This window comes from Tupaia chinensis, unplaced genomic scaffold (assembly GCF_000334495.1).
Source record: "Tupaia chinensis unplaced genomic scaffold, TupChi_1.0 Scaffold000322_1, whole genome shotgun sequence".
NCBI classification, from domain to species: domain Eukaryota; kingdom Metazoa; phylum Chordata; class Mammalia; order Scandentia; family Tupaiidae; genus Tupaia; species Tupaia belangeri.
Genome location: NW_006159816.1, coordinates 4,549,836 through 4,570,349, shown reverse-complemented (window position 1 = coordinate 4,570,349; position 20,514 = coordinate 4,549,836). Strand labels below are relative to the sequence as shown.

The following is a 20,514-nucleotide window of genomic DNA, read 5'->3' as shown; positions in this document are numbered from 1 at the left end:
TTAGGAATAAAAAGGGGGATTGGTTTAGCCAAAAAAAAAAAAAAAAAAAAAAAAAAGAAGAGTAAGAACATAGCTGAAAATAAGGTTGTATAATATATAAACCAAATCACTGCTTCAGTACTATACCAATTGGATCTTTAGCAAAGACTGGTTTGGATGGTGGGCTTGGATCTCCAATACCAATTTCATTTTCTGCAGAAACTCGGAATTCATACTGACATCCTTCTAGAAGATCAGGAACTCTAAATTTGGTGTATGGATGGATGGGCTCTTTAGTAACTCTAGCCCATCGTTTAGACATGGTTTCCCTCTTTTCCAGGATATAGTTTGTGATGGGCTTTCCTCCATCATTTGGTTTATTCCAAGTTACTAATGCAGAGTCTTTGGTAACTTCTGTAACAATTGGCTGATCAGGTGCATCAGGAACTCCTATAACAAATGTTAGCAAAATGTGTTAGAAATTTAATTCTTCCTATTAACTATATCAAGCATGGAATCACTAAAAAGAAACATAATACATACTGAAACGATCTTTGGCTTTCATTGAATCAGACACCAGAGGATCACTTATTCCATACAGATTTTCTGCATGTATCCGGAAAATATAATCTTTTCCTTCAAGCAGTTTAGGAACTTTGCATGTTGTTTTAGCACTTGCAGATGTCACAGGCATCCAAACGTCTTTACCCAACTCCTTCTTCTCAATAATATAATTGGTAATTTCACTGCCTCCATCATCTAAAGGAGGCTTCCAAGAGATAACCATGTAATCTTTGGTCACCTCATCAAAAATAACTGGTCCTACAGGTGGTCCAGGACGATCTGCAAAAACACACACACAAAATGTTATTTCTACTCTGTTTTTGAAATAACAGGTCTTTCCTTCCCATGAAATAATACTTACCAACAACATTAACTTGACAGAGGCCTTTCCTAGAGCCAGTACTGTTTTCTACAACCACACAATATTTGCCAGAATCTGAACGTTTGGCTTTGATCTTCTCTAGAGCAAGTGTTGTTGGAGTAGTCTTTATGTGCGTGCGATCATCTTCTAGCACATCAGCTTCATCTTTGAACCAAGTAACCTTAGGCTTTGGTTTGCCTGAGTAACGGCCAGTAAGGGCAAAAGCTTCACCAACTCGAACAGTGAGCTTATCTCGGAAGTCAAGGTCAAGTGTTGGGGGAGCTAAAATTTATAATGATAAAAGGCAAGTCATTTTTACTGATGTCATACAACAGATACACAAATGTGCGTGTTTTCAAAGTATAAACTACGGTAGACACATACCCAGCTCATCCTTGCAAGTGATTGGCTTGGTGCAAAATGATGGTTTGCCTTGTCCAACAATATTGACGGCACTGACACGGTACTCATAGGTATCACCTTCTTTTAAGCCTTTCACAGTGTATTTTCTGCTAAGCAAGTTGTCATTTGTAACTTTGTGGAACTTCTCAGTTCCAATAAGCCGGCTTTCTAGGACATAGTTAATAATTTCTGATCCACCATCATACTTAGGAGGCTTCCAAGTCAAAGTTACAGAATCTTTAGTAATTTCCTTAACTTCCAGGTCTTCAGGACGCTCTGGTACAGCTATAGGTGCAATTATAGTGGGGAAAAAATGTCACATTAAGAATGCAGTAAGTATTCCTTTCTGAGGATTGCATTTAAACATTAAACTGTCAGGTTCAGTAAATTACAAAAGAGATCTCGTCACAGAACCAGTAAACTAAGAAAGACCCACTGAATTTAATTTCTTCATTTGACAGATTAAGAGATAGAGATTCATTGAGGCTGAATAATTTAGGAAAGGTCTCCAGAGTTAGTAGTTTTAGAGGAAAAATTTTAATTTCTATTTATGCTACGTAGTGGGCAATTAAAAAAAATCAATGTAGTATCTAAGGAAGGAACTTGACGAATCACATATCATAGTCTCTTTCACCATTACTATTCAAATAGTACCAAATCAGATATTGAGTAATTGTTTAATAAATGCTTGTCAAATAAATGAAATGTATGGAATTTATTTATAGTTTTATCAAATGAATGAAGTGATAAAGCCAAAAATTATTTTATATTATACTTAATTATTGGATCCTTGTACTTACTTATTGGATCTCTGATGACAAGTGCAGTTGGTGTCTCAACAAATGGGCCCATGCCAATACTATTTTCAGCTGCAATTCGGAAGAAGTAGGATTTTCCTTCTATGAGACCTTGGACGGTAGCATTCTGTCGGGTGACTGTATATGTCACTGGGGTCCATGCTTTGCGATCAGCTTCCCGCTTTTCAATGACATAGTTGGTGATTGGAGAGCCCCCATCATCTTCAGGTGAAAACCATGTCAGTTTGCAAGAGTCGTTGGTCAGGTTGTCAGATAGGAATGGTATACCAACAGGACCAGGCACATCTGGAAATAAGATGAAAGGAATTTAAGCTATTTGTCTTCAATAAACTACGCTGTTCAACATTTGTTACCTTCTGTTTTATAAAGGGGGTAAAAAATACCTTTTTACAAAGAAAAGCATTTGTGTCTATTATTTGAGCTGCTACTTTTTCTGTTATCCATATCCTACCATATTTTTAAATGAGGTAGGTTTGCAATGTTTATTGTTTTCCATGATTTTAGCAGAAGCTGAAGGGAGAATAAAAGGCTTTTTAAAAGTAATTTGTGAGTCAGATGGGCAGGAATAGTAAAGGGCATGGAAGGGGAGACAACACCGTGCTCTCTTTTTGTGTCATTTCCTCTCCAAAGGGGAAGGAGGGAAGGTTTTTTCTGGGTGATTAATGAATAAGTGAACAGCACAGGAGGCCCCAAATCTCATAATAATTTTTAGGGGGTTAGAAACCTAACATGGAAGTGATCCAGTTCTCAAATGAAAGAATTAGCCATTAGGCAAAAGGGTGCTTAGGAGCCCTGAAACTAAATTTAAAGCTTGTAGGACTACTACTCAATGGAATCTTTTTCTTTACACCTTTTGTATATTAGTCACGCTCAATAGAGAACCGGCTATTTTTACATAAAAACTCTGGCTATTTGGAGTGTGGCTGTGCTTAGAGATATGCCTAGAAACAGCTCTAAGTAGGAGGGCTTCATGTCCTGAGCAAATTACTGGACTAAATCAGCCAACCCAAGGCATGAAGAAGCCTTGTGGAGCCTAGTCAGTGTCAAAAATGAAAAACAGATCATCAAGTATTGTGCTTCTATTCTGTTAAAATGCTGAAACTTTCAAAGGGGTTTTGTATTGTTATGATAATCAGCAAATAAAAATGGAGTCTCAGGATGTGAAAATGGCCAACACTGACAAATTGTTAAACAGAAGAGTTGCTTTTAAGGAAACTATAACAACATGGTAGATGTGCATAGTGACATGTTATATAAAAAGCAGTCTATAAAATTTTATGCATAGTAGTAGTAAGACCATTAGAATTTGCATGAGATAAAAAAATTAAGAGGGAATTTTTCTTTTTAAAAAAGGTTTTAGCTATAGGGTGCATGCTCTCGCCAGAGATAGACAGTGAGAGGGAAAGTGAGAAATCACCCTCCCCCCACCAAGGGAGGATGACCATGCTACAAGCCCTTCTCCTCCATTCTCCTCCTGGGATTTTGGGTATGCTCGTGAATGTTCCTGGTGTGATTTTCAAGCAGCCAGGTCCAGGACTTGAACTGTGGTGGACCATGTGGGAGTCCGGCACCTTAACCATCATGCCACCTCATGTCCCCAGGAAAAAGTTTTTAAAAATTCTAATAATGGTCATTGGTATTGTGGGTGATTTTTCTTATTTACCAAAATATTTTGAACAGTTTTATTACAACATAACTTTGTTGTAATGTAGTAAAATGCTGGTATAAAAAATTACATAGACAAACAGACAGATTACCTAATACATCAACAATAATTGTCTTTTTTCTTTCTCCCCCTGCATTTTTGGCAAGAAGAGAATAGACGCCTTGATGGCTCCTCTGGCAGTTTTTGATGACCATGGATGAGCTAATGGCAGTGGTCTCAATATTGGCTTCTTGAGGTAAGGCGCTTTCATTCATGCTCCATGTGACAGTCGGAGGAGGCTTTCCAGACACATAAGCGATGATTCTGATCACCCCTCCAGCATGGACCACAATTCTGTCTCTGACGCTGGCGTCCAGCTGAAGGTCAGGCAGAACTGGGAACAATGGAAAATTACAAATGTGATTTTCATTTTCAATACGGAACATCATATTGATGAAATTATGAAAATGTGAATAATTACCAATTCTGTCCTTCATTTCAATGATATCTGTGGCTTCTCCAGGTTCCCCAATGCCTGCAATATTGACTGCTCTAACTCTAAATTTGTAGAATGCTCCTTCTTTTAATCCTGTCACAACAAGTTTTGTTCCTCTAACTTCTTTATCTTTACCCTGGAAAAAAAAATCATAAATATTTTATAATTAGGATGGTTCTTTGAAGCATCTTGTTTTAATAGCTTTTTAGAGCATAGCCAGCAGTGTATATAACTAATCTCTTTGGGTAAGTTTTTGCTAGTTTAATATGAGGAGTAAGATGTTACAGGCAACACTGAATGGAAGCATTTGTTAGGAATTATGTTTTTAAATTATTGTCTAATTATTTTTAAAAACTGTACTGTTAATTTATTCTCCCTTTCCAGGATTTATAACCAAAAGATAAGTTAACAATAAATGACCTAATTTTTTATTTGTATTTTTGGCCTTAAGAGATATTTAGGTTATTAGTAATGATTATGTTATTTTCTTACATTCTTTTTTTTTTTTTTTTGAGAGTTTTTTTTCGCTATAGGGCGTGTGCGCTCGCCAGACAGACAGAGAGACACATAGAGACAGAAAGCGAGAAATCACCCCCCAGGGGGGATGGTCACGCCGCAGTCCCTTCTCCTTTCTCCTCTTGGGATCTTGGGCATGCACGCACACGCGCCCAGCGTGAGTTCTAAGCCACAGGGTCTGGGACGCGAACCACGGTCGACTACGTGGGAATCCAGCGACATAGCCATTACGCTAACTGCTGGTTCCCTTCCTACATTCTTAATACAAAAATATAGGTAGAAGTTAATGGGATTGAGAGTAATTACTATGTTTTTAATTTATTAAAAGTAAATTATGGTTATGGATACTGGATGCAGTATGGGAAGAGAGTGGGAGAAGGAGGAGAGCGTGAGGAAAGACATTAAGGAGAAAAAAGAAAGGCAAGATGTTTATGGGACACAGAAATGGATTATTATCTATTGATGATAACATATATAGTACCCCAACTGGACTGCTGTGAAGTGTGTTGATGTTGGGAAAATTCACTTTATAAGCAAAGTGATGTATAGTGATTGAATGTATAAAAGAAATTAAAATAAAACATATTAAAGAAATAAAAAAAAATAAAAGTACATTTCCTTAATGCCAAGTTTAGTTACCTTTTCCCATTCTTCTTTCCCTTCTTCTTTATATTCAACAATATACCCAGTTACTTTGGATCCACCATCTTTTAGTGGGGGAGACCACTCCAGATCCACAGACGATTTAGTCCAGTCTGTCACTTTGGGGAATGGAGGACCCGGAGGGGCTAGAAAGAACCAGTATACATTAGTATTCTTGTTTCCATGGCACCTTTGGAAAACAAAATTTAAAAAAAAAAATAATGATTTCAAGGCTTACCAATTGGATCTCTTGCAGTCACTGGGTCTGATGGTAGACTTGCTGGACCCACACCAGCAGCATTGATGGCGTATACTCGGAACTGATAGTCAGAACCTTCAATGAGGCCAGTCACTTTATAAGAAACCCCCAAAGTCATGGCTTTGATAGGATCTCGGTTAACCCTCTTCCACCTCTTTGAAGTGGTGTCTTTCATTTCCAGCCAGTACCCTGTCACAGGAGAGCCTCCATCATATTCAGGCTCTTCCCAGTTGACAGTCATGGAGTTACGAGTCACGCTGCTGACCGTTGGTTTATCCGGTGCTCCAGGGACAGCTGTGCAAGAAAATCACATTGATTTATAAGCTCTTATAACAAACACAGATAAGAATATATTCATAGGTGAAAATATTGTCCTACTTACAGAAGAGATTTCTTGCTGTTTCAGGTTCACTGTCAAGGGGCTCCCCAATGCCATATTTATTCTGGGCCATGATTCTGAATACATATTCGTGACCTTCTAGCAATTTGGGAATTGTGTACATGCACTCTTTAGGTTCACTGGAGACACGTACCCATGTCTTCCTATTAGCTTCTCTTTTTTCAATGACATAGTTTGTAATCTTGGACCCTCCATCATCTTTAGGTGGAAGCCAAGATAAGGTCATTTGATCTGCTGAAATAGATTCAAACTTTATAGGTCCCACTGGAGGGCCAGGACGACCTAAAATGGTTTAAAGAAGGAACACATTATTAGTCAGAGGATTTTAAAGCCAAATATTATTTATGGATAAAATAACATGTAGTTTAAGTTAAGTCATGTAATCCTTACCAAGGACATTCAGTCTCATTTCCTTTGATGCTGTTCCCAGATTATTTACAGCTGTGATGGTATATAAACCAGTGTCACTCCTGCGAGACTGTGGAATAACCAAAGTGCAAGTATCGTCCACCACCAGTTTGTTGACGTGGGTGTCATAGACAACAGGTTCTTTGCTGTCAGGCTTCTTTGGAGGAGCTTTAAACCAGGTCAGTGTTGGGAATGGCACACCTTTAATTTTGGCCACGATGCTAACATCAGTTCCTTCTTCAACCTCCATGAATTCTTTCAGCTCAATTGATGGTGGGCCTAGATTATTAAAAAAAAAAAAAAAAGAGAAAAAAAAAAGTTGTCATTTGGAGCAAAAGGCATTAAATGTTAGACAGTAGAATTTAAAAATTTTTTTTCCTTTTATTATTATTTTTTTTCATTTCATTTTCTCCCATACAATCAATCACATTATTATTTACAGTGACTATAAAGCTGTTTGGATCGACAATACTCAGATTCTGCAACTCAGCTCAACATGCAACGTTGACTTTAACACAATTACACTAGTTTGGTGGGCAGGTACATGTAGTTAGCATCCTTTGTTGGATCTACCTGTGGCTTTATATGAGCTGGTGCCTCTATCTCATGTCATACTACTATGCACGTGCACATTCTGACAAAAAGGAGAAGTGGAAATTAGGGTAGTTTAAGCTTGGGAGTGCTCTCATGATGTTCCTTTTAATAACTACACAGAATTCTGAAGGGACCTATATTTTTCACTCTGAGCTGAATTATGTTAAAACACTTAACTATTAGCAATTGCGAGACAATTTTCCATTTCCTACAAACTTACTGTATGAAAATACTAAATTCATATACTAACAACAGTTCTTTAAACTTAAGAGAACGGAACAAATACACAGCAGTTTTTATTACAACAGTTCTTTAAGCTTAGCAGAAAGAACTGAGTAAATACACAGCAGGAGTGATGGGAATAATAATTTGAAGGAGAATTACTACCATGTTTTTATGCATATTTATCTATTAAAATGGAAATATATCGGGGCCAGCATTTGTCATGGTGGTTAAGGTGCTGGACTCCCACATGTCCAACTGTGGTTCGAGTCCCAGACCTAGTGGTTTGAAAATCACACTGGGCATGTGTGTATGGCCCAAATCCCAAGAGGCAAATGGAGGAGAAAATATGGCAATGTGGCAACTCCTCCCCCTGGAGGGGGAGTGGTGATTTCTCACTTCCCCTCTGTCTGTCTCTGTCTCTCTCTCTCTAGCAAATGACATGCCCTATGGCAAAAAAATCTTGAAAAAAAAATCAGAAATATATTTTCTCAAATTGAGAAAAGGCAGGTTGATTTGAAAATAAATAGGTCTCAGCAGCTGCTAAGCAAATGGCTCTTACTTTCTACACCTATTGAGGGGCATGCAGAGGAATTGCTTTATTATTATTCTGATAAATAAGAGCCTGTCATGTAGAAATTTATAATAAGAAAATTCAAACATCATGGTTCTAGATACTGGAAACAGTGTGGAAAGAGGGTGGGAGGAGGAGAGTCTGAGGAAAGACATTAAAGAGAAAAATAGCGAGGCAAGACATTCATGGGACTCAGAAATATGTTATTATCTGTTGATGGTAACGTGTATAGTATCCCCAACTAGACTGGTGAGAAGTGTATTCATGTTGGAACATTCACTTTACAAACTAAGTGATGTATGTGATTGAATGTATAAAATAAGTTAAAATAAAATAAAATTATATTTAAAAATGGGAAAAAGGGAACATATAGGAAAATATGATCATTCTGTGGAAGTTAAGGAAAGGAGTATTTGAATAATGTGTCCACGTCTACATGCAATCCGTGGTACTTGTGATGTACAGATCCTTTTTTGTTTTTTAAATCTTGGACTAGTATTAAATCTCTGGGAAGGTCGTCATAAAGGGCATTTCCTGTCACAGGTTGGTACGTACATGTCTGGTCTTTGACAATCACAGGGCCCACAGTGGCTGAAGGTTTACTGACTCCTGCAGCATTGACAGCTTTGACTCTGAATTCATACTCTCCACCCTCCGTGAGGTCTTCAACGGTAAACTGTAGGTCTTCCACATCACGCCTATTGCACTGTTTCCATGCTTCTTTCTTTGTCCCAGTAGGGTCCCATGCAAGACACTCAACAATATAGTGGGTGACAGGTGAGCCCCCATCATTCTTTGGCGGTTTCCATGACAAGTGTACTGTGTTCAAAAAAAAAGTTGTCATTTGGAGCAAAAGGCATTAAATGTTAGACAGTAGAATTTAAAAATTTTTTTTCCTTTTATTATTATTTTTTTTCATTTCATTTTCTCCCATACAATCAATCACATTATTATTTACAGTGACTATAAAGCTGTTTGGATCGACAATACTCAGATTCTGCAACTCAGCTCAACATGCAACGTTGACTTTAACACAATTACACTAGTTTGGTGGGCAGGTACATGTAGTTAGCATCCTTTGTTGGATCTACCTGTGGCTTTATATGAGCTGGTGCCTCTATCTCATGTCATACTACTATGCACGTGCACATTCTGACAAAAAGGAGAAGTGGAAATTAGGGTAGTTTAAGCTTGGGAGTGCTCTCATGATGTTCCTTTTAATAACTACACAGAATTCTGAAGGGACCTATATTTTTCACTCTGAGCTGAATTATGTTAAAACACTTAACTATTAGCAATTGCGAGACAATTTTCCATTTCCTACAAACTTACTGTATGAAAATACTAAATTCATATACTAACAACAGTTCTTTAAACTTAAGAGAACGGAACAAATACACAGCAGTTTTTATTACAACAGTTCTTTAAGCTTAGCAGAAAGAACTGAGTAAATACACAGCAGGAGTGATGGGAATAATAATTTGAAGGAGAATTACTACCATGTTTTTATGCATATTTATCTATTAAAATGGAAATATATCGGGGCCAGCATTTGTCATGGTGGTTAAGGTGCTGGACTCCCACATGTCCAACTGTGGTTCGAGTCCCAGACCTAGTGGTTTGAAAATCACACTGGGCATGTGTGTATGGCCCAAATCCCAAGAGGCAAATGGAGGAGAAAATATGGCAATGTGGCAACTCCTCCCCCTGGAGGGGGAGTGGTGATTTCTCACTTCCCCTCTGTCTGTCTCTGTCTCTCTCTCTCTAGCAAATGACATGCCCTATGGCAAAAAAATCTTGAAAAAAAAATCAGAAATATATTTTCTCAAATTGAGAAAAGGCAGGTTGATTTGAAAATAAATAGGTCTCAGCAGCTGCTAAGCAAATGGCTCTTACTTTCTACACCTATTGAGGGGCATGCAGAGGAATTGCTTTATTATTATTCTGATAAATAAGAGCCTGTCATGTAGAAATTTATAATAAGAAAATTCAAACATCATGGTTCTAGATACTGGAAACAGTGTGGAAAGAGGGTGGGAGGAGGAGAGTCTGAGGAAAGACATTAAAGAGAAAAATAGCGAGGCAAGACATTCATGGGACTCAGAAATATGTTATTATCTGTTGATGGTAACGTGTATAGTATCCCCAACTAGACTGGTGAGAAGTGTATTCATGTTGGAACATTCACTTTACAAACTAAGTGATGTATGTGATTGAATGTATAAAATAAGTTAAAATAAAATAAAATTATATTTAAAAATGGGAAAAAGGGAACATATAGGAAAATATGATCATTCTGTGGAAGTTAAGGAAAGGAGTATTTGAATAATGTGTCCACGTCTACATGCAATCCGTGGTACTTGTGATGTACAGATCCTTTTTTGTTTTTTAAATCTTGGACTAGTATTAAATCTCTGGGAAGGTCGTCATAAAGGGCATTTCCTGTCACAGGTTGGTACGTACATGTCTGGTCTTTGACAATCACAGGGCCCACAGTGGCTGAAGGTTTACTGACTCCTGCAGCATTGACAGCTTTGACTCTGAATTCATACTCTCCACCCTCCGTGAGGTCTTCAACGGTAAACTGTAGGTCTTCCACATCACGCCTATTGCACTGTTTCCATGCTTCTTTCTTTGTCCCAGTAGGGTCCCATGCAAGACACTCAACAATATAGTGGGTGACAGGTGAGCCCCCATCATTCTTTGGCGGTTTCCATGACAAGTGTACTGTGTTCTTTGTTATGAGGCCAATCTTGAGTTTAATTGGGGGGTCAGGAGGATCTTTAAAAATAATTAAAGAAAGTATTGTTTATAACAATATACTTCAATGGTGAGAAGATATTTAAAATTCAGATTTTAAAACTTACATATTGGATCTCTTGCAGTGGTCCTCTGAACAGTTTCCACAGGCGGTCCAATGCCGAAACGGTTTTCTGCTCGCACACGGAAGAAATATTGCTGTTCAGAGATGAGATCAGGCACTACGAACGAGGTGCTTCCACAGTTTGGATTGACTTTAGTCCAGGCTTTTCCATCAATGGTCTTCTTCTCAATAACATAGCCTTTGATCCTGTCTCCTCCATCATCATCTGGCATCTTCCATGAAAGTCTGCAGCTACCCCTTGTGATGTCACTAACTTTCAGGTCTTTGGGTGGGCCTGGTACATCTGTTGGATGCAAATCAAAATATAAATGATGTTCCTTAGATGTTTAAAAACAGTTTGTTCTTATTCTGTAGCAACTTTTGAAATCTTTCTTACCCATGACTTTAACTCTGCAATTTGCAGTCTTTTGTCCTGCTTTATTCTTGGCCGTGATACTGTATTTGCCTGAATGAGATCGTTTACACTCAGGAATAATAATTACTGATGAGTTTTCAGCAGTCTCCAGCTATACAAAGAAAACAGCAGTTATGCATTAAATGAAAGAACAGCAGTGTTGAAGTCAACTATATTCTTAATTATTTCAATAAATATATTTCTTTACCTGTGCATCTTCAGGGATATCGTGGACTCCATCCTTTAGAAAAGATGATAGTTAGTTGTAGTATAAATATTATTTATAGTCAGTTAATGGGAGATGCAGGAGAATTAGAATTTTCTTACCTTCATTGCCTTCTTTGCTTTTCCGTCAAATTCCCAAGATGATTTTGGTGTTGGGCGTCCCTTAATGACAGCGGGAATCCTAATCTGTGAACCAGCTTGACAAATCAGACAGTCTTGGGCTCCAATGTCAATGAAAACTTCTGGTACCTCTGTAATACCATGTATAATAGGATTTAGCTCACACTTTCCAAAAACATAATTGACAAATCCTCAGTAAATTAATCGATTGCATAACAAGGTCAAAAGGGAGATACCTAGAATGTCAGTGGCAGGAATCTCTCCAGTTGTATCACTTGGTTCAGATTCACCAGCTTCATTGACAGCTTTCACTCTGAATCGGTATTTCCTGAGTTCTTTCAGATTAGGTACGACACATTCACAGGTAGTTATAAGTTTATCTGGCTCATTTACTTTTTTCCAGTCAGTAGTACCCTCTTCTTGCATTTCTACAATGTATCCTTTGATGGGACTTCCACCATCTTTGGCGGGAGGTTTCCATGCTAGTGAGATGCTTGATTTTGTTTTATCTTTAACCTCTGGGCAAGAAGGTGGCCCAGGTGGATCTAATAAGAGAACAAACAAACAAGAAAACAAAATATCATCAAATTTTGAAGGTGATGAATGCTAGATTTATATTCCATAAGAATCTCTAGTGTACATGATAATGTATTATTTTTAATATATTAAATATTAAACATTGGAATGTTAAAAGGGAATGAAATACTTTCTTGAGAAGCAAAATGTAAGAAACACAGTAGTCTCTTTTCATTCAGCACTAAGCAAACATTTAATAGAATAGAATGACTACTCACTATCTCCTACTTAGATCTATATTCTATTGTCTTTATACATGACTAGTTAAAACCAGTATTTACTTTTGAGATCCCTTTAAAGAGATTTTATAATATTCTTTACTATAAACTCACTTTTACTTAGTTAACCACACATGAAAGTTTTTTAAATGATTTCCTCATTAGACGGTACATTTTTGAACACAAAGTCATCTTAGTGCTCCTTAGGGACATGGTCAACATTTACAATAATTCTTCCCATTTTGGAGGATGCTTTATAATGACAGGAATTCTTTTACTCCATTTGTCTTTTCAATCATAACATTTCACTTTCCTGTGCTTAGCATGGATCCTTGCACATATCACATGTTTAACACTATTGGAGTTTGCTGAATGAATGAATGACTACCTCATTTTACACACACACACACACACACACACACACACACACATACACACACACTCCACATAGTGAGCATTTAAGAGTATTTTACATCTCCTTTTTAACAAATACTTGAATTTTGCTTTTGTAGAGAATCTAATCAGATATATGACACACAGAACTAGTAATTAAGGACCTCATATTTCTATTTTTCAACTGATCTGCTCATAGAGTTTTCAAAAAAATTTTTCTTTTGTTTGACCTCGTTCAATGAATATTAATGAAAAGCTAACAGTATTTTGTTCAATTTTTACTTGTAGGTCTGTTTTATGGGGGAGATTTCTACAGTATCTAATGAGATAGATCTTTATTTAAAGTATAAGAGCAGAGAGGAGTTTATAGTTCAAGTCATTGTTATTGTGATTCCTCTTAAAATAGTAGGTTTAATTCAAGTGTTTTCAACTGTATATCTTATGTATATGTATATATATGTATTTGAAATCTCCTCATATCCACACATACATATATACTTTTGATAGCTCAGTGAACAGAAACTTTTACTTTAATAAATACAATAATTAGGCAGAGAAAATTATAAGACATTTAAAAACAGAATTATCCATTTAGTGACTTTGCCCTTCAGAAATGAATCCCAGGAATGGAAATATACTTACAGATCGGATCTCCTGCAACAGCTGGATCTGATGGTTCACTGGGGGGGCCAATGCCTGCAGCATTTATTGCCATGGCTCTGAACTGGTATTTAACACCTTCGATCAAACGGGGCACATTGAATTCCACACCCTTTAATCCCATTTTGGTTATTGGTGCACGGCTAACACGTGACCAGTAGGCACCTCCCTCCTCTCTTTTCTCTAGCCAGTAGCCAGTAATTGGAGAGCCGCCATTGTCCAAAGGAGGAGTCCAACTCACTAACATAGACCCTTTGGTACGTTCCAAAACCTTTGGTTTTCCTGGAGGTCCAGGAAGACGATAAGGATCTTGAATGACCACTTTATCTGATTTGCATTCATCGCTGGTTCCATATTTATTCACTGCCCGAACTCGGAACTCATACTGACCATTGGGAATAAGTTTCCAAATCTAAAAAATAGATGAATGAAAATTTCAATCAAATATCATATTGATTCTCACTCACTTTAAAACTCAAGTTATTTTGGGAGCAATGATTATAAGAAGAAATAAATACATAAACTTAAAATATGGGGAAGACAGAGAGAAAGAGAAAACCCTTTTAAAATAATACGTGGGACCAGCAGTTAGCATAATGGCTATGTCGCTGGACTCCCACGTAGTCGACCGCAGTTTGAGTCCCAGACCTGGTGGCTTAAAACTCATGCCGGGCGCGTGTGCATGCATGCCCAAGATCCTGAGAGGAGAATGGAAGAGAAGGGATTGCGGCATGGCCATCTCCCCTGGGGGGTGATTTCTCACTTTCTGTCTCTGTCTGTCTGGTGAGCGCACGCACCCTATAGCAAAAACCTCTCCCAAAAAAAAAAAGATACATAAATTAATTGTACCTAGTATTGATCTCTAAAGAAGTATCTGTACATCAAATAGATTTACTATGTGCCTCATGCCTGTAGTGTTTAGCACTATAATAACAAAACAACAGTTGTTTGTACATGGTTTTAAGGCTAATCATTAAATTTCAATGTTATAGCAAAATGGTGTTACATCAGATTCATGTTCTTTTAATGCATTTAAGAAAATATTTGCAGGACCAGCAGATGGCTTAATGGTTATGTTGCTGGACTCCCACATGGTTCATCATGGTTCAAGTCCTGGGCCTAGCAGCTTGAAACTCACACCAGGTGTGTGTGTGTGCATGCCCAAAATTTCAGGAGGAGAATGAAGGAAAATAGGATTGTGGTGTGGTCACCTGCCAGTCGGTGATTTCTCATTTTCTGACTCTCTGTCTCTCTAGCAATCACATGTGCCCTATAGCAAAAATTTTTCTCAAAAAAAAAAAAAAGAAAATAATTGCAAGAATTTACCCCATATTTCCTCTCTACAGCAGTGTTGGTGACTTCCTCCCATTCGGCTTTTTTCCTGCTTGCATCACGTTTGTCAATGACATAATGGGTTATTTCACTGCCACCGTTATCTAGAGGAGCATCCCATGTCAAGTAGCAAGACTCAGCCTTAATGTCAGTAACAGCGAGATTTCTTGGTGGGGATGGGCGATCTGGAAAGGAACCAAGAAAGGAGATTGAGAAGGCAATTCTTTCTTTTTTTTTTTTTTTTTTTGGCAAAAGTTTAATAATTATTTATTCATATTTTCTTGATTTAGAAAGCAGTCACCTACCATATACTTCAACATGAACATTTCGGAACACTGAGCCAAGGCGATTGGAAGCAGTTATTGTGTAAGTGCCCTTGTCTCCTCGGACGGCTTTGGGAATGCTAAGCTCAGTCTTTGCCTCACTTCGGGATACTTCTTCCTTGGTTATCTGAAGTGCATCAGTGGGTTTTTCAATCACGGTTTCATTCTTAGACCATTCAATCTTGGGCATTGGCAGGCCTGTCACATCTGCAGGGATATTAACAGGCTCCCCTGCCTTCACTTTGATAGTGTCTCCTCGGACAGCCAGACGCAGCTTAATAGTTGGAGGTACTGCAAAAGAGAAGGGAAAGGAAAATAACATAGCAAAGTCATGAGGATGTTTTCTTAGTTCATGGCAGCACTATACGTTAAAAGTACATTTAAAAAGTACATTAAAAGTACTGTATTCAGATTTCACACCTTCATCATCTTGTATGACTACATTAAGAGGCAGGGATGGTTCACTTTCACCAATTGCATTGACGGCTTTGACACGGAATTCATACATTTGGTGTTCATCAAGATTTTCAACCAGAAAAGATGTGGTCGGGCAGAGTCGTTTGTTAACTCTTTCAAAGTCGGGTTTGTCGTGACGTCGTTTTTCAATGATATATCCTTGGATAGGGCTGCCACCATCACTGCGAGGCTCTTTCCAGTCCAGTGTGATAGTGGACTTTGTCCTCTCTGTGTACGTGAGCCTCTCAGGAGATGTTGGAGGACCTTTAACAAGAGGCAAGTTAAAATGATAAGCATGAGATGAATATTCACACAAGACATAATCTCTCATTTCAGTGAAACTATGTGAAAGTAGATTTCTGTTGATGATAATGTGCATATTATCTATGACTTGATTAATATGCACTGTATTCACATGGGGAAAACCATTTTGTATGTGGTACAGATGTATATTGATTAAATATAATACAAAAAGAAAAAATAGGCTTCTGTTTGGTATAACTTTACTTCTACCTTTAAAAGTCTTCCCCAAACATGTTAGTTATCAGAATTATAGGCATCCATAAGACAAAATTTTTTCTTAGTAAAAATTGGTCCAGCCTCTGTGGGGAATAATATGATGATTCCTCAAAGATCTACAAATAGAACTACCATATGATCCAGCAGTCCTATTCCTGGGTATCTACCCAAAGGACAGGAGGATGCTTAGTTGGAAAAGTGCTTGCACATCTATGTTTATTGTGGCATTATTCACAATTGCTGAGACATGGAACCAACCCAAATGTCCACAAACAGAAGAATGGATTGAAAAAGTGTGACACATATACTCTGTAGAATACTACTCAGCCATAAAGAACAACACCCTGGATTTTGATAGAAAGTGGACAAATATGGAAGATTTACCACTGAGTGAAGCAAGCTAGGCTATGAAAGAGAGACATTGTTGATGGTAACATGTATACTATCCCCAACTGGACTGGTGTGCAATGTATCCATGTTAGAAAACTCAGTTTACAAGCTAAGTGATGTATAGTGATGGAATGTATAAAATAAATTGAAAGAAAATAAAATATATTTTAAAAAAGTAAAATCTTTCTATGAAGATTATTAATTAAAAAATAAATAAAACTGCATGCATTTTACAAAATATTTAGCATTATAGATTATTTATCTCTGTCACTGGAAAAACTTTTAGTCCTAATGAACTACAACAGGAAAGTAAGTCTGCGAAGGTTTGCTTTGGATGACCAGCCAAGAGCAAAGTGTTTCTTTTAATAACAAACATTGGATATTTGTACTGAACATACTTTGAGTCATGTTGCCTCAGTGTGGGTTTAAAATACGTAGAGAAGGAAATTTATGTAATGCTACTGTAGTTTTGTGTTCTGAAGGACAGAACCAAAAGAATAGGTTTTAATTGTCACCACAACCAGAGAGGGGAACCCTAGCTGTGCTCTGATGCCACTGGCACAACTTGAGGCATAGTAGACATTTTGAGATGAGCTGTAACACTAGTGCAGGATGTACTGGGTTGTTGGAAAAGTCATGACCATTTTTGTATAGAAAAACACATCCTGTTGACCCAATAATTTCTCTTTTCTTTTATTTTTTCAGGGGTGGTGAGGAATAACTTTGTCGAGCTCTTCAGGAAAAAGTCTTCCTCAAGGGCTTTGGTGTCTCAGATGGGATATTCATGTGTATTACTACATGTAAGGAATTTCAGTGTTTCATACTGGTTTCTGGAAGACTTCCTTGGATTGATTTTCTATTTTTTTGGTGACTCTTTCTGATTTTGAGCCTCTCTATCCTTTTAGTGTGGAGACTTTGTGGGGGTAGAAGAATACTAAGGTATATTTTTATTAAATATTTGATTAAATATTATCTGTCCCATAATACTAGGTCACTGAGAAAGTCATGACATATTTTTCAATGTCAGCAACCTAATAATTTAGAAAAAACAGTGAATTCTCTTGAATGTCAAGATTATTAAATTGAAAAAAAAACTTGCTCCATTGTATTCAGTGGAAAATACTTACTACTTCTAAACTGCTTCTAGGTTATTACTAAATCCTAGTAGCTACAAGTTTTTAAATACACATTTCAGGCACACTTATTATATTTAAAGCCAAAAATTATATTGAAATTATAGCAAACATGAGATCTTCAGAGCTGTTAGTAGTTATTAATGTACTTTTCTCACTACTCTCTAACCATTTTGAGACTGCTGGGATTTGAAGCCATAAAGCTCAGGAAGTAAATGAGATAACTAGAAGCAAAGTAATATTTATTTTGCATACACACTGAAAACTTTCTCTTTTACCTAGTGGATCAACTGCAAGAATAGGTCCTATTTCAACAGGAGGGCCACAGCCAAACTTGTTCTTGGCAATAACACGGAACATATATTCCTGGCCCTCAATGAGACCCGTGATATCACATTTAGATCTCTCCGTTTCTATTGGTTGCCGCCAAGTATGCATTTTGGCATCTTTTCTTTCAATAATGAAGCCTGTGATTTCACTTCCTCCATCATCTGCTGGATCGGACCAGTTAAGCAGACACATCTTTCTGTTTGTTACAACAGGTTTTAAGTCAAGAACTGGACCAGGGACATCTGAAAACAAAACAAAACAAAATAAATGTAAGAAAATGGTATCACTTGCACAAACCTTATGAAAGTCCATGCAACATTCCTTACCAAAAACTTCTACCCTGGCTGCTGCAAATTTGGAACCACAACTATTAGTAGCTGTAATTATATATCTGCCATGATCTTTCCTCAATGCATTCTTAATAATTAGTTCAGATTTGGTTCCAACATTCTCTATTTCAACACGGTCTTTATCCAGCTCTCCTTCTTCTATGGTCCATACTTTTGTAGGCACAGGGCGACCAGTCACCACAGCTGGAATTCTAAGAGTCTTTCCAGCCATTATTTGTATTCCACCTTTGACAGAAACATCTAGTTCCACAGTTGGAGGCTCTGTTGAAAAATAACCATCCTACATTAGCCCAAGACAAATTCCAATGCTGAGAAAATGAACATAATTTTATTCAAATAACTTGTAAGTACCTTGTGGTTCAGCCACAGTAACAGGCTCTGTTTCTCCAGGAGGACCTTCACCTGCAGCATTGACAGCACTCACACGGAGTTTGTAATCGGCACCCTCTCGGATTTCTTTGACAGTGTACTGACGGACCTTGATCATCTTCTCTGTGCAGCGTGACCATTCATTTGTGCCAACCAGCTGCTTATCCACAAAGTAGCCAACAATTTCCCCACCACCATTGAAAACTGGGGGTTCCCATTCGAGTTCAATAGTTGTAGAGCTTGTGTCAGCGACTCTTGGGATAGGTGGCCCGGGTGGAGCTAAGATGAATGCAGATATAGAAATCACATACACTGATAGTAAATTGGACAGTAGCTTTCTCCCATGGTCTCTTACAGGAATTACTTACAGATTGGATCACGTGCTGTTTTGGGATCTGAAGGTGGACTGAACTTTCCAGGTCCAGCTGCGTTTTCTGCACATACTCTGAACACATAGGTGAGTCCTTCTAATAAGCCATCTACTTTAGTTTTCAAAGAATTCAGAAGACTTTTATTGACACGAGACCAATGTGTACTATTAATCTCACGTTTTTCAAGCCAGTAACCCAAGATGGGGCTTCCATTATCTTTTGGTTCATTCCATTTCACCACCATACTATTGCTGGTAACATCTTCCACAATGGGTTTATCAGGTGCATCAGGTGGTTCTAATAGAAATATAATATTTTTATTAATTCCCTAATATGGTGTAAAAGTTTAATTTTATAAGCTTTGATAATGTAAACACTCTATTATATGATAAAAAGGCAAACTTTACATGTTAAAGGAACCTTACCAAATGGATCTTTAGCTAATAATGGCTTTGAAACACATGGTGGTCCAGGCCCAAACCTATTTTCAGCTCTCACGCGGAAGAGGTACTCTTTGTCTTCAATCAACTTTGTTACTGAATATTTGCAATGTCTAAGTGTTGAGGTGATAACAACCCATTCTGAATCAGGTTTCGTCTTGTCTTTCTTTTCCAGAGTGTAGTTGATGATTTCGCTGCCACCATCATCAAGCGGTGGCTCCCATTTACAGAGGACTGAGTTCTTTCTAATATCTTCAAATACAAAGTTGACTGGTGGTCCTGGCGTATCTAATAGTTCAAAAGAGAAAAAGTGATTAAAAATTTGCATAGAACTGTTTTCTATGGAAAATGCAAAAGTTAATGCGCTCCTTTGACACACTTCTGTTTTCTTTCCACCTCTATCTATATTTGTACACCTTAACTACTGAATAACAAGGTCAGTTGATTTCTTTCACATGGCCAGCAGATAAAGTGTGGCTGAATATAACTTGCTTAAGATATTTTTCCCATTTTTTTTATTGTTCCTCTGAACTCTATTTCTGTGTCGTACTCTAATATAGACTTTTCCATTGGAAAGTGTAATTTGAACCACTTACCTAGCACACTGACAGTACAAGGAGCTTTTGCGATACCATGGTCATTCTCAGCTTTGATCATATACAGACCGTGGTCAGGTCGGAGAGAATCTCGGACACGTAGCTGAGATTCTCCTTGTTTGCTATTGTCGATACTTAAACGCTCTGCCAGAGACAGGACAAATGGTTCTTCTTCTTGAACTTCACCCTTTTTCCTCCTAACTGTGGGTGCTACTCGCTTCTTAATTTCCTCTGGTGTTAAAATGTTTTCATCCTTTAACCATGTAATAGTTGGGTAGGGTGATCCAGAAATTGTTGCGTCAAGTGCTATTTCATCACCTCGTCTCACTTCTAGGCTTGTTTTCAAAATGACTTTGGGTGCATCTGTAATGATCAGAAACAATAATTGTTTTAAATTTTGATTCAAGTATCTGACAAAACATTATTTTCATTTATTTTACAATGGGAAAATTAAATAAAACATACCAATGGGATCTACAGCTTTGGTTGGAGGAGTAGCCCGAGAAGGCTCACTAATACCAGCAGCATTCTCTGCTCGCACACGGAATTGGTACT

The 20,514-nt window shown here is 37.6% G+C and overlaps 1 protein-coding gene across 1 annotated transcript in view; it reads right to left on the bottom strand.

Moving 5' to 3' along the window:
• The window catches only part of TTN (titin), a 306,431-nt gene that overhangs the window by 74,724 nt on the left and 211,193 nt on the right, over positions 1–20,514 (bottom strand). Inside the window, 28 exon segments of the mRNA XM_027773115.1 lie at positions 127–429; positions 523–822; positions 905–1,186; positions 1,289–1,591; positions 2,107–2,409; positions 3,882–4,163; positions 4,251–4,401; positions 5,421–5,569; positions 5,662–5,976; positions 6,065–6,364; positions 6,473–6,769; positions 10,344–10,661; positions 10,748–11,047; positions 11,141–11,270; positions 11,367–11,399; positions 11,486–11,634; positions 11,740–12,048; positions 13,333–13,762; positions 14,677–14,867; positions 14,988–15,296; positions 15,426–15,725; positions 17,782–18,075; positions 18,160–18,444; positions 18,535–18,831; positions 18,921–19,220; positions 19,349–19,651; positions 19,960–20,322; positions 20,425–20,514. The exon segment at positions 20,425–20,514 is cut by the window's right edge and continues 23 nt beyond it. Coding sequence (XP_027628916.1) covers positions 127–429; positions 523–822; positions 905–1,186; positions 1,289–1,591; positions 2,107–2,409; positions 3,882–4,163; positions 4,251–4,401; positions 5,421–5,569; positions 5,662–5,976; positions 6,065–6,364; positions 6,473–6,769; positions 10,344–10,661; positions 10,748–11,047; positions 11,141–11,270; positions 11,367–11,399; positions 11,486–11,634; positions 11,740–12,048; positions 13,333–13,762; positions 14,677–14,867; positions 14,988–15,296; positions 15,426–15,725; positions 17,782–18,075; positions 18,160–18,444; positions 18,535–18,831; positions 18,921–19,220; positions 19,349–19,651; positions 19,960–20,322; positions 20,425–20,514 — 7,386 coding nt within the window.